A 13,826-nucleotide genomic window follows, 5' to 3' on the forward strand; every position below is an offset into this window, starting at 1 on the left:
GTTGCACAATTTGTCTTAATGCTACTAAAACAATGTGAAAGTTTGCATACAACTAAACCACAAAACAACTGTATGTTCTGTCTAGCTTAAGGACTTTAGAACTGTATGTTAGAAGTGTTCAGCTTTTATTAGCGCAATCTTGAGCCTTTTCCATGAAAAAAAGCCTGCCAGTTGTGTTGCAGTTATTTGAAATGAGCTTCTGTGGAGCATTAAGTTAACACTGTGTAATAGTAAAAATGGTACAGCTGAAGTAAGAGAAGCACATGATCTTCACAAAGAAATCACTTAAAGTATAAAGGTTTATTTTTGTTTTTAAAGATCATGCCACTTCAAAGTCAAGTGACTTCAACTGAATGAGCACATGGCTTCATTCCAACTGAAGTAATAAGCACAATTAAATGTTCCATCATTTAAGTGTTCCAAAGGTCATGTGGTCTTTTCTCATACCCTCAGGCAACATAAATTACATTTATGTCTACTTTACAGTCCCTTTATGCTGCCAAGGATGTATAGAGAGGCTGTAGTATACATCAGAATAAAGTCAGCTGAATTTATAAATGCACAAGTCCACTACCCACATTGTCTCCAATTTCAGCTATCAATGAAATGATCCACAGCTCACTAGAGAAACATCAGTATGGCACAGCGCAGACAGAGCTCTTAGTATCGCAAGACTCCGTGACATTTTTCTCCCCCTCTATAACTACAATTTAGCTCAGATCTTTGGAAAAAATACTTGTTAAGATTAGAAGCCCATGATTAGCCAGACCAGAACACTGCAAAAGGGAAAAAGGAATGTTTATTCTTAGAATAAACCAAATTACAAAAACCTCCCAACCAAAAGCTTTCAGAAGAACTCACTGTAGCTGTAAACATTAAATAGTGCAACTACTACTGAGAGGAATTAAGGGAACTTAGACCACAACGTTAGCTGAGGTAGATTAACAGTTTTTAATAGTGTTGGATCTATGTCCAGAAAAGGCAAGTATTTCATTTATCAAACCAAACTGCATTCTTAAAGTGGCAAGTCAAAAGGAGGTTTTTGATTTTTTTTTAAAACTTTCTGTAATTTTCTTATATATTAATATCCAGCCTTCATTTCCTCTCATAATGCTTTCCTCTCCATTTTCTGTAATATTTGAGATATGGAAAATAATGAAGAGGAATGTTAGGATCAGCTCTTGTTCATCCCCCCTCCCCCCCCCCTTTTTTTTTTTTCCAAAGGAATGAAGACATTTTTATGATTCAAAATGAATCAACTTATAGTTTACCTGCAGAAGGAAGTTACTATGGCCATTCCTGAAACCAATTAGGATTGCCCCAAAGCTGATGCTACACAAGAGACAGGATGTCTAAGCAGCTTTCATAAATTTCCCTGATTACGGTTCCATTAACAGTGCCAAAAATATTCTTTCAGGAGTATCCTTACCTCAGAATTAATTACTTTAATCAGGAAGAAAATGTGATAAACAGTCTTAGTTAACACAGAAAGTTGACGACATCTCTCTAGATACACTTGAATAGAAGGCTCTACCCTTTGCTGCAGTTTACTCCAGAAAAGAGTCAGTTCCCTAGAACAAGAGAACAGTATTTCAGAGCCAGCAATGCAACCACTAATCTAAAAATGCAAGGTTGAGGACAGTTTCTATTTTGTCTTTGGGAAAGGAAAAAAAACCCCACTAAATTTATTCACATCTTATCTTACAGAGAAAAGTTTTTATTAATGTGGCACACTAATAGTATCTAATTTTCAAAATTATTACAGTGACTCAATTCCAGAAGAACAGGTCAGAATAGAATCAGTATTACCACAATTTACACTATATAATTTACAACTTATTATGTGGTCTTGAAAAAAGTCTTGCAAAGTAGTTTACTCTTCACAGACTGGAATTTTACACTTCTGAATTCTTAGTAATTACTAACAGCTTTAGGAGAATGGCTCTTCTTTGTGCTAGATACATTTCTCTTGAGCTGTTCTGCTTTAAGAACTGAATCTAATGATGATTTACGAAGAAATTAGCCCCCAAAGCCAAAGAGTATTACTGTTCATTCACTAGTTCATTCCTCCTTAGGTGCAAATAGCCAGGAGTATTTAGTACCCCAAAACTTTAGCAGCATCTGTTAAAGCAAAGTTCTACATCAGCAGATGTGCTCCTGCTACTGCACATAAAAGGGAGGTGCACAAACAAAGCAAATTCTTCAAGAATTGTACCGGTTTGTAAGTACGACCAAACTGTTAGCAGCTGGAAATTCAGCCCCTAGTGGCTCAAATACTTGCCAACAAAGACCACTTACTTGTTCCCACATTAAGGAAAGCAAGCCCTAACCACTGTTTATCTAGCTTATTATTTTGGTTATAGTAATAAAGAGCTCCTTCTTTTCTAGAAGTTTGTTAGAGAAAGATATATTATGTTATAAGGACAGATGGGAAGAAATTTTAATACATTAAACATTGGAATAGGTTGCCCAGAGAGACTGTGGAGTTTTCTTCTCTGGAGATATTCAAGAGCTGTCTGGACAGTCCTGAGCCATGTGCTCTAGGTGTCCCTGCTTGAGCAGGGAGATTGGTTCCTTCCAACCTCAACCACTTGTGATTCAATGTTGACATAATCCTGACTTGCTGCCTGAAGATAATGGATTCCTTATTTCTACAGCCTATGATTATGTGTCAAGAAAAATTATTAACCAGCTAGTGGCATCTGTAAATGCCTCATCATACACTCAACCTTCAAATTCCCATAATGGAAGCTAATCTTGTCAAATACTTTTTCCTTATACTTACTTAGACTTTTTGCCTTACCGCTTTCCTATTTAGCTCACAGATTTTATCAGCTAAGGAAAGTTAGTTTAGGGCTTATGCATCAGCTTTACCTTCCCCAAACTAAATTTTATTCCACTAGACAGAGAACCATTTGCAAACTCACCAGGCACAGTACATCTCTCCTTGCTGCAGCTGGCGAGATAAAAATGCTGCACATAAAATCAGAGCACTTTTTTCATCTCCATCAGATTCTAGGTTACAGATCATTTCTAGAGCATCTTTGCAATCCACTTCTGAGATCTAGAAGGGAGGAAAGAAAACAGGACCAAGACTAAGTAAGTGGTTTCATTTTCAGACATACACTCATCTGATCCTTTGCAAAAAGACAGTAAGTTAGAATTTAATGAATATTTAACTCTATCAGAGGTAAGTTTCAAAGCAAATCAGTGCGTTTCTAGAGTGTCAAAACTGATTACACCACCAGAAAAAACTGTTTTATTAAAGTGAATATAAACTTGTTTCTCAGATGTAAGAATTGTTTGTATTTACTGTCCCAGTCACCTAAAATGTTTAAGCTACATTAATAATTCACAGATATTACATACCTAAAACAATTGTACTAAGTAGACTTACAACTTGAAATTGCAGCTTCACAGAAGAACATTATTCCTGAAATTCTAACCCAGTTCACTAGTCACTGATGTTGCTGCTGCTTTAATACAAGAGCAGGTTTAATTTAATGATTAATGATTTAATGATTAACAAAGCTGAGGTTCAACATGACTGTTCCTGTGTTTTTAAAAAATCAAAGATAAAAAGGGAAGCTGTACAGTAAGAAGTATATCAACTGAATCATCTTCTAGAAAAATATTACAGTCTCTGCAACGTAACTTGTTTGTTCAAGCAATGATGGAAGCACTTTGTTTTGTAAGAAAACAAAGGGAAAACCAGTCACCCGATAGTACTAGACAGGTGTATCAGTACTGAATCACAGCACCTGTTACATCTACTGTCTAATTTGATTTTCAGCAGACTGGCTTGCTGACATCAATTAGCACATCTGGCAGGACATGCTGGTATTTATTCTCTGACAGCTGAAAAATAACTTGACCACTGAAAAAGCACTGTTCGAAGTCTCTCTTAAGAAACCACAAGACCACCCAAAGCAAGAAACAGCAGCACCCACCCAAACACCCAACTAGGTCAGTACTTTGGATAAGGTGTTAACACAGTTTCGTTGGGCACCATGTTATCCAGCTATTGGCCCCCCACAGTCAAACTACTATTTTGAAGGGTACAGTAACTTGTTTTTTCCTCTAAATGGACACTGTAAGTGTGCTAATAACCCGTCACTGTACATTATTTGAGGTTTAAAACCCTCAAAATCATTGTCTAAAGAAGACTGCATTTCTCAAGACTTCAGAGAGGATGGATTAATTGTGGTACGAATTTAGACTGAAGGTCTACTTTGCTCAGTGCCCCATCTCAGACAGGGACCATGAGTTAAAAGCTTAGGGAAGAGTATGAAAAACTGAACTTACAATAAAAGGATTTTTTCCCTGAAATGCCTTTCTAGCATTTCAGTGTTCCTAAGGGACCCAGCTTCCAGCAAAGGTCTGCACAGGTCCAGCCACTAAGACTGTCAGTCTAGCTTTTACATACTGCAGATTTGAATTCTTCACATTATTGAAGCAAACAGACTAATCCAAGACAAAAATTAGCTCAAGTGATACTTCTCTGCTTATTCTGAACAGATCTCAAAATTTCCACACTACTAAAGAGTGAGCTATATTATTTACAGTTTACCCTTTTTGTCTCCCATTTTCTTACTGTTCTCCCACTGTGAAACTACTATCCTTCTCAGTTCTGATATCCACCTTAACATATTAATAGCAGATCTGCCTTCTCTTGGTACACACTAACTTTCCAGAATGGCTAGTAATACTGCAACCCATGCTGCAGCTGAAGCTGCAAAGCTAAGTAACCCAAGCAATTCAAGGTTGGGAAATCTCTGTATTGGGTTCTCTGCAATAACCCAGTTTGAAATTATCTGCTCTGAACACATTCTTACAAACCAAACTACTCCACTCCTTTTGTCCATGGGGATTCATGGTTCATTCACTGACTGAGCCCATTCTGCTTTGGGAGCATGTTGTGGCTGAGTAATGAAGGAAGCATGTTTGCAGGGTTACAAATTCCAAGTTCCATTGAGCAAACACACAATAGATTACACAGCCCTGTCCCAGCTCCTCCTAAGCCTGTTCTGGCAGGGCCTGCAGCAGCCAAAGCTGGAAAGGTAAGATCAATCTGATCCTGAATATTGGAAGAACACACCCAATAAGAAGCTGTCATTTCAGAATTTAGTCTGTATCTAGGTAGGCAATTTTTGAATGTCTAGACATTGCATAGTTTTCATCCCTTTAAGATCAATTTCAACATACTTATTAATGACATAAAAAGATGACAGAGAGAAAAAGACAGCAGAGAGATGCAGGCAGACAAGAAAACTGACAACTACGGTTAGTTTTCTTTTAAAAAGAGAAAAAAAAAAAGCTCAGACAGAACTCTGGGGTGGGGTTAGAAATGAAGATGTCACCTGAAAGAATACAGAAAAGCAAAGCTGCCATCTCTTCTTTGACTTTTGCATTTAAATAAGGATTTTATGTTCCAAATGAGATCAAATATCTGATTTCACCTTCAATTTCACCCAGCCGTTGGCGTCAAAAAAGGTTACATTTATTCTCTGAACTGAAAGTAGCATCTGAAGGGCCCCATCCTATGTATTACATACTACATAAAAGGCTATAGTTAAAATAGAAAGAGTGGGAAAGCCATCATCTTCCTTCACTAATAAGATCTGAGGCAGAACTTTAAAATAGTTGAAGCAAATAAAAGTTTTGGCAGAGCCAGAAAATGTCCAAATATTACACTTTCTCAAGTGTTTTCAGTCATTACTAGTCAATGGAAAATTACTCACACACACACAAAAAAAAACAAAAAACAAACCAACCAAAACTCAACCAAAATATTTCAGATCACATTTAAAAACAAAACCCAACTCTTCTACAGGAAAACAACATATCTTTAGTGACTTTATCATCATTAAAAAGTAAGTCTAAAGAAAGTTCTTCATTTTTTACTTACTTCTTCCATTAGCTTTTCATTTGGTGATCCTGAGCAAAGGCAGACCAGGTAGGTTTGCTTGAAATTGCCTTTTGCACTGATTTCTGGATGGTCAGAGCAGAGTTTTGCCAGGACAGTAGCCTGTGTTATTTGCTTTGTTTTCATCAGGTGCTTAATGCGCATATCCAGCAGTATAGGGCCTTCAAATACTAGAAAGTCATTCACTAGAAAGAAAACAAATCCAAAATATCACATACAGGTTTTACAGCGGGTTACAGATTTAACATATGACATTTACTCATTCATTTATACAAGTCAGAAAAGGTAAAAAAGATATCAAGCAAAGATGAGACAAAGCATCTTTTAGAACTGAACTTGTTTATCATATGGATTCCCTAATACAGACCTTTTATCTACTTGGAGGTTTTAGTTCTTTCTAATTTCTTGGCAAAATAGCTGCACACAAAACATATTTAGAAAGCATACAGATGTTAAAATATTCAGATACCTTTTGATTATAGTTCTATAGAAAGACACATAACAGAAAACCACTACTCTTACATCCTTCTTCATGCATTTGCGCTATTCCTTTTCCAACAGTTGCCTTTTAAAGCCCTTGCCATGAAAGGATAAATGTGGCGAGTGCAGAATTATCTGAAGTCCCTTTCATGGGTGTTAAATATTTTGTATTATACATACACAGAATGCAGTCAAACACCTTTAAAAGTTTTTCAGCCAAGTAAGTTTCCTACAAGAAGAGGCTTATCTTGTATACATTCAACTGTGTATAGTTTAAAACTCGAAGACACAGGACTGGCTGTATTTTATTCAACTGTATTTTGCAGATATGCTGCTGCCTGAGTTACAACTCCACTGGCTACACTAACCCAACTGTAGGTGCTTCAGTGTAAGGCACAAGAATCCTATAAAAAAGGGAAGCACAGGTTAATCCACCTACTCTTACACATATATCTCAGGTTTCATCCAGATCTTCAAAATCAAAATTGCTTCAACTTTGAAGCACGAGGTTTAGTACTACCCCAAAAATAGTTAGTCAGTTAATAAAACTAGACAGACACAGAGATGATCGATTTTGTTTAATCCTTTCAACATCATCCTCTCCCCGTGACACCTGTTTCCACAAGCTAGTTACATACTGCATGAAAAAACTTTTTAGTTTTCAATTATCCACATCTTAGTATCATGACACGTTCTCTCATTTTTTAAAAACAACAGAATTTTCTATTGCATTTTGTTTCCACTCTGTGAGAGACTGATCTGAGATCAGACTCCACTGCCCATTGTCTCAAAGATTGGTCTGAGAAGCTGAGATGGAAATCCACCTATCTTTTGTTTCAGAGATGGGTGGAAGGAGTTGAGATAAGACTCTTCCATCCACTGCCTGTGGGATGAGTGGGAAAGAGCTGAGACTCTTCCATTCATTACTTTGAGGATTGGTGTGAGCTATTACCCCAAGAACTGCTGCAGACACATGTGTGTCAAACAGCTGGCTGCAAGACCAGGGAAACTGGTCCACCAAGAACATGTAATATGTGACAGGAAGAGCAGAGGGACTCCCCCCCCCCCCCCCCCCAGCTCTTTACAAAAGGGGAAAGGTAACCACCAAGAGGGACATCGCCAAGGAGCCATGGCCATGAGGAAATTGAATCATGTTGCCCATTCATGTAATTTATATTTTCTTGACTTTCAAAGTCAAAGATGAAATAATTAAGTCATTTCAACATCTGGAAAATTAACAGCCTCTCTAGTATTGGAGTACTGGTATACTGAATGTGAGGTTTACTGAAAGAAAAAAGACCATCCCATTTTATCTTTGCTTCCTTCCATTCTCATTAGTTTTTGATTCATGACTTGTCTTTCATTTTAGCTCATGATTTCTCCTTCTAGCTACTTACACAGGATATTACTAAAAGCCCATCTTGCAATCAAAATTAGGTCAACCGTTCTCTTATCATTTTAGCTCACAGAATTTTAGGGCAGAAAATCCTGCCTTTTGGATAAATCAGGCCTGTTAGACCCCAGTGTTATCTTTCATGCATTTTGAGATTTCTGGTTGAGTTATCATTTCAACCAACGACTGTTATTTGCTTAGGATCCTTCTGCACTATTAAAAATGCTCAGCTACAGGTTACTGACGCATATTTGACTGAATATTCTTAAAAGTTCTTTCTTCCTCTCTCCATGTTGATGAAGATATGACCAGATTTTTATTTATGCAGGAAGAAACTAGTGTGCCCTGACAGACAATTAGTAGATAGTAACCATACCTGTGTGTTAACTAGAGGACATTTGCCTTTAAAGCAGTAGAATAAATGTTCCTTTAATGTCACTACCAATGCTTTATAAAAAAACCTCATACTCTTGTCAAACCACAAATGACCCAGTGATTAATTATATTCAATAGTTTTAGCCTTGCTCTTCCTCCTACCAGGTACCAGTAATCCTTTCTCCCACAGCATTTACTCCCAGCTAGCCTGACTGGAATAGCAATGGAACATTTTACCTTATTTCTGTAACAAGATACAGGAAGACCTTAGACTTTAAGCTATACTGGTAACCCAAGACGTTTCACTCTGATTTATTATTATAATTACTGCATTTAATATTTTAGAGACTGTGTTCTATCTGCTAGTCCTCAATAATCCCCTTACTTTACTGTCTTCTGCTTCAGCCAGCCTACCTTGCATAATCATTAGAACATTTTTTGTTATCTTCTCAACCAGATATGGTAAGACCTCAAGGTTAAGGCTACATATTAGCTCTTAAGCTTTTATTCTAATCCAAGTGATTATAGTCATTACAGTTAACATTTGAAAGCTTTAACAGTTAACATTCAAAACACAAGCTTTAATTATATTTATTTCGTAACTGAACTGTGTACGTCATTTTAAGACAAAAAACGGTGCCAATGTTCCCCATCTATGGTGGGGAAGAGCCTTACAGAGAAGATTTTGGTTTGCTTTTTAAAAAAATATTTTATAAATACATTTTACAGTGCAGCATACGCTGATGATCTCTGAATAGTGATGGTTGTATCCTTGAACCTCTTTTCAGTGGGACACACTTCAAATACTATCTCATTTAAACTTGCAAAAAATTCAAGAAGTTAATTCTTGGCATCCAGGTTTAAATCTCTCAGGATAATCAGAATCAGATTAAAAAAGGAGCAGCACCCTGGCTTTTTGTGGGGTTATCCTCAGATCCTTCTCCTGTAGGAAAACTGAGCTGTGCCCAAGGCAGTCAGAGAAAAGCAATTATTTAGTGACATGGCACTCAGAGAACAGTCTCCCTAACATCTTAGGAAGTGAGTACTTCCTGCTCATATAGGGGCGGCATCCATGCAACAGTCCATTCCCCAAACTAGAAGAGCAATAGAACAGTCAGGTTCAGACAAGCCTGCATTTAACTTGAGTCTATGTTTCTATGAACTTGACTGTAATCAGAACAAAAGAGCTGTTCTGATAGCTGTTTGGTCAGAGAAAATGAACTTGTCTCTCACAGTGTCCCGAGCTTGTACAATTTGAAAACGGAGAAATTCAAAAGGATCTGTTTCTGAGATGAAACATACACCTAGCTGTGCTTCCTACAAGAGATGCAAAGAGGCGCAAAGAGGCAAACTGACCTTCAGGAGTCAGCAACAGAGGCCTTCAAGGACAGCTAATCACTGATGTAAAATTCAGTGATTCTGAAGATTCTGAAGAGATTGTAATTACTTTGAATAGGTCATAATTGAGACTAACAAAATTGAAATAAAACAAACCTGAAAAAAAAAAACCCTAAAACAAATACAGGTAACAAAAGGTTAAGAGAATTATATCAGGAAAAAAAAAAACAAAACACAAACCTTCTGAAATAGTAAAGGCCGCTTTAAGAATAAACCCAAAATTTAGTTAGTGAGGTTTACAAATATTCCAATGACTGAAGTTAAGGCTGAAGACTGCTGAAAGACAATTGTCCACTGAAAGAGGGTGAGTGGTAGCCAGAGGGAGTGCTGGATTACAGACAAGAAAGTCAGCTCACTGGGCTATGGACTTTTGGTATTACTAAAGTAGTTTTCAAATTACTAAAATATTCTTCAAGTTACCAAGATGATGACACAAAACAATGCAGTTTTACAGAGGATGACAACAGCTAAGTAACAGTTTGTCAAATGAGTAGCAAAAATCTGGATAAGTAGTATGGTAATTTTGACACAGATACAAGTAGTAACTGTAACAGAAGTCAGTCAGTCAAGTCCAGTGCAGAAGCATCCTGAATAAACAACATTCAGGAGCAAAAGGAATCCCACAATGTCCGTAAATTTTTTTTGGGGGGGGGGGGGGGGGGGAGGGGGAAACACTGATAAAACTAATAGTCATCAAAACCAAATTCATGAGGGAATTCTTAAAAACCTTCAAATATATGGCAAGTAAAGCATTACTTAAACCTCTCTCTCAGAAGTACCTTACTGTTAAAATGGGCTAGAAGGTGGTTGATATGAAGCTAGTAAAAGAGTACTCTGGGGCACTCCAAGAACTGTATACCAATCCAAAATCTGTTGCAGAAGCATAATAAATTATTTTAAAAAGCAGCAAAATGCAAATCTTGTGGAAGAGCAGGCAAGACTTTTGTAAGTAAATAATAAATCACATTACATATTTACTGGACTTACCTGAGGAAGTTGTAATAATATAAATAAAGGAGATTCAATTAATTTTCTAAAGGCATTTAAAAAAGTCCCTCAAAACCCCTAAGCAAGCATCAGGCTAAAAGTAGGCAGGCAGTAGAGGAACTACTTTATGTGATACAAGAACTGTGTACAGCCACAGATGCTTAGGTGTGGTGGTTCATTCAGATTCTAAAACCTATCAGGCAAAGAATCAAAAGAACAGCTAAGACTTACTAACACAATGATATCACTTCCGAATTGGAAATCATTAACAGTGGAAATAATACATCAGGAAAATATTATTGAAAGCTTCGTTGGATCATATACTCTTCCCTATGCAAATGCTGGTAGCCATTCTCAGAACTCTGGTCTAAATGAATCTTTAATTTCAAATGAATAATGTCCCTCTTTGTGTTTCATCACTGAGTAAATGCCATTCTCATTTCTATTTCCTATTTTCTTGTTTTATGTCAAATAATTTTTATATACCAGTACTGAACTTACCCCATTGTAAAATACAGCTTGTACATGATCTTCCTTCACACAGCTTATGAAGAAAATGGCAAGAGATCTCCGGGTATGATTATATTTTATGCAAAACACCAACATTAAACTCTTTGTATATTCCTAGGAACACATTGTTTTCCACATGTTTCTAGGAATATACAGCATTCAGACAATGCTAGAAGTATATTTTCTGATACAGCTTATAAATTATCATAGAAACTATATTCAACTTCAAAACTTCCATGTATCATCATAATATTCCAATGTATTAGTGAAATATTCAGACATATTTTATTCCAATCATAATTTTAAATTTTACCTTTATCTAGATCCAACTGTTCCTGGGAAAGAATACCACACAACACTGGGTTCTTCCATGCTCCCTTCTCTTGGGTAAGAGTAGTTAAAATGTGCAGTTCCTGGCTGCCATTTTCCATCAAGCTTTTGTGAGCAAGCTGAAGAATGTATTTTACAAAATGAAGTATTGTTAAAAAAAGATACTGAGAATGTGTCTTTTATACTTCTTTATACCTTATGCCAAATAAAAAAATAACAAATCACCCTCACTGGATAAAGAATTAAACATATAACAAAAAAACTTAATATCCAGCCTCCATAGGTTTTGTTTCTGCCTGTCTCCTAAGATTTAGGCTGAAAACCCAAGCTGACTGAGTGTCCCAAACTTGCCTTGATATTTATTAACAGGACTATTTCTTAAATTTCAGAAACAAAATTTTGAATAGGACTCCCTTTTAAAAAGGGATGAGTAAATTCTTTGGTTCACAGATTGGTCTGGCATCAGCTGCCTGAACTCTAATTATTTTCAGACTCTTCAGAAGCTCAATTTTTATTCACTGGAGCACTGAAAAAAATATTTTTGTAAAGGTGAAAGAGTTATGCTCTTTCTACTGCCTTTAGATACTAGAATAAATTCTGGAAGCAGATGTATGCTTGGGAGCACACTAAATACCTGAAAAAATCTGTGGCTTAAGTACCAATGCACAACTAACACTGGCCCTTAAAAAAAAACAAAACAGAAAGGGCTCACCTCTTTCTCACCTTCACTTTTACTTTTCTCCCCGCTCTGAAGGCTGTGGAACCTCCCAGCACCATGTACATCTCTCCAGAATTGATTCACATAAGGCAGTTGCTAGTCAAAATTCACTCTAAAAATCAGTCTTGCAACCCCCTATGTTATTTAGGCTGAGAATCCCAAGGTAACTGTATCTGGTCTTTTCCACTATTATTCCTTCCTCCTCCCTAACCCCCACTTCAATTTTTTTTTCCATTTTTAACTGTAGGTAGGACCTCCTACTACGTATTTCTGATAAATACTGAGGAGCAGAATTTGTTTCAACACCCTCCTTTAAAGAAGAGCTCTAATCCTTAACCAGCTAGTGCTCTTGTTAGTGGGAGATCTAACAATCCTGCAGTAATGACAGATCCTTCGTTCATAATACATTGCAATTGTACAACCATAAATAGTAAAGAATGACTTACATATTATTTCATTTCTAACAGTGTTAATAGGCAAATATACTTTAAAACATGACGTTCAAGTATCTGAAAGTATTTTCTGTGCAGCTGCTACATGAACTATGACAGACAAATGATACATACTCTGCAGTAATTGCTGTCATTCAGAGGATTTCCAGCTAAAGGTCTTGATCTTTATCAGCCACCAGGGCACCAGTCCTCATACATGCTACATACTTAATATCCCTAGGTTTCCAAACCACTCTTAAAAGGTATTAAGTCTTCATTTCATGAATCAAACTCACCTGCACAAAAGCCTGAAATTCTTCCCATTTACTGTCAGGAAAATCAACAGGCAGACACAGTAGAAGTTCAATACAGCTTCTGGAATTCAAATGGGAATATTATTTGAGACAAATTTTCCTTTTAAAAAGCAATTCTTTATTCTAGTATCCAAATAGTTATTTGTTTGAAATGCCCAAATCACAACCAGTTTGCTTTATTTGCATATACAAAGAAAACAAGGTCATGGAGACTTGCAGAAACTGCAAAAATCAAACTCTTTAAGAGAAACATTAAAAAAAAAAAACCCAAATCAAACCCAGAAACGTTTATAACTGCAGTCCTAGCCCGTAACATCCTGGGTAAATTGATGCACTTTAGACTGCATGCAGACTAATAGCATCGAAGTGTTTCAAGGCAGAGATATTGGCCTGTCCTAGATGAGTAGTCCTCAAGACTGCCCCATTTCCAACCAAAGATATTCTCTCACATTCAACATCTACCTTGAGGAAAGAAAATACTTCCCAATCTATTTAGAATGTCTATAGGTTATGAACTGGACTGGGAAAGCATTTAGGCAGTGAAAATTTAGCACCATACAGGTTGTTTTTAGTAACCAAAAAACATACTCACAGTGCTAAACGTTCGAGCACAAAGGCTACATTTTCACACTCAGAGGTAAGATAAGGTCGGGCTTTAACATAACTTCGGATAGCCACTGTATACACCTCCAGCAGGGGGAGAGGGTCTTCTAATGTTTTCCACTTTTGTGCATATTCCAGCAAAGTCTGTTTAGGAAAAGGGAAAAACGAAACGAAAAAAAATTCAGGAACAAATGTAAGTTTTTGGTTTTATACTCCTCACCAGTACACTACCTATCTCCTTAATATGAATTACTTGTTCTCAAAGCATGACTGTTTTCCTTAAAACTTATTGTTTCGTTAACTGCTGGAAATTAGACTCCACACACAACCAGCCTCTGATCGCATTAAAATGTTATGACTG

At 36.7% G+C, this 13,826-nt stretch overlaps 1 protein-coding gene across 1 annotated transcript in view; it reads right to left on the reverse strand.

Annotated features, from left to right (window-relative positions):
* Positions 1-13,826, reverse strand: part of ZNF292 (zinc finger protein 292) — a 37,336-nt gene that overhangs the window by 8,302 nt on the left and 15,208 nt on the right. The window contains exons 2-7 of the mRNA XM_057412446.1: positions 13,455-13,609; positions 12,845-12,923; positions 11,383-11,518; positions 5,909-6,111; positions 2,928-3,064; positions 1,430-1,571 (exon numbers count right to left, since the gene is read on the reverse strand). Coding sequence (XP_057268429.1) covers positions 1,430-1,571; positions 2,928-3,064; positions 5,909-6,111; positions 11,383-11,518; positions 12,845-12,923; positions 13,455-13,609 — 852 coding nt within the window. The remainder of the gene's footprint in view (positions 1-1,429; positions 1,572-2,927; positions 3,065-5,908; positions 6,112-11,382; positions 11,519-12,844; positions 12,924-13,454; positions 13,610-13,826) is intronic.

Source organism: Pezoporus wallicus, unplaced genomic scaffold, assembly GCF_028554395.1.
Source record: "Pezoporus wallicus isolate ANWC-B61680 ecotype Strahan unplaced genomic scaffold, APGP_CSIRO_Pwel_v1 contig_4788, whole genome shotgun sequence".
Classification (NCBI taxonomy): Eukaryota; Metazoa; Chordata; class Aves; order Psittaciformes; family Psittacidae; genus Pezoporus; species Pezoporus wallicus.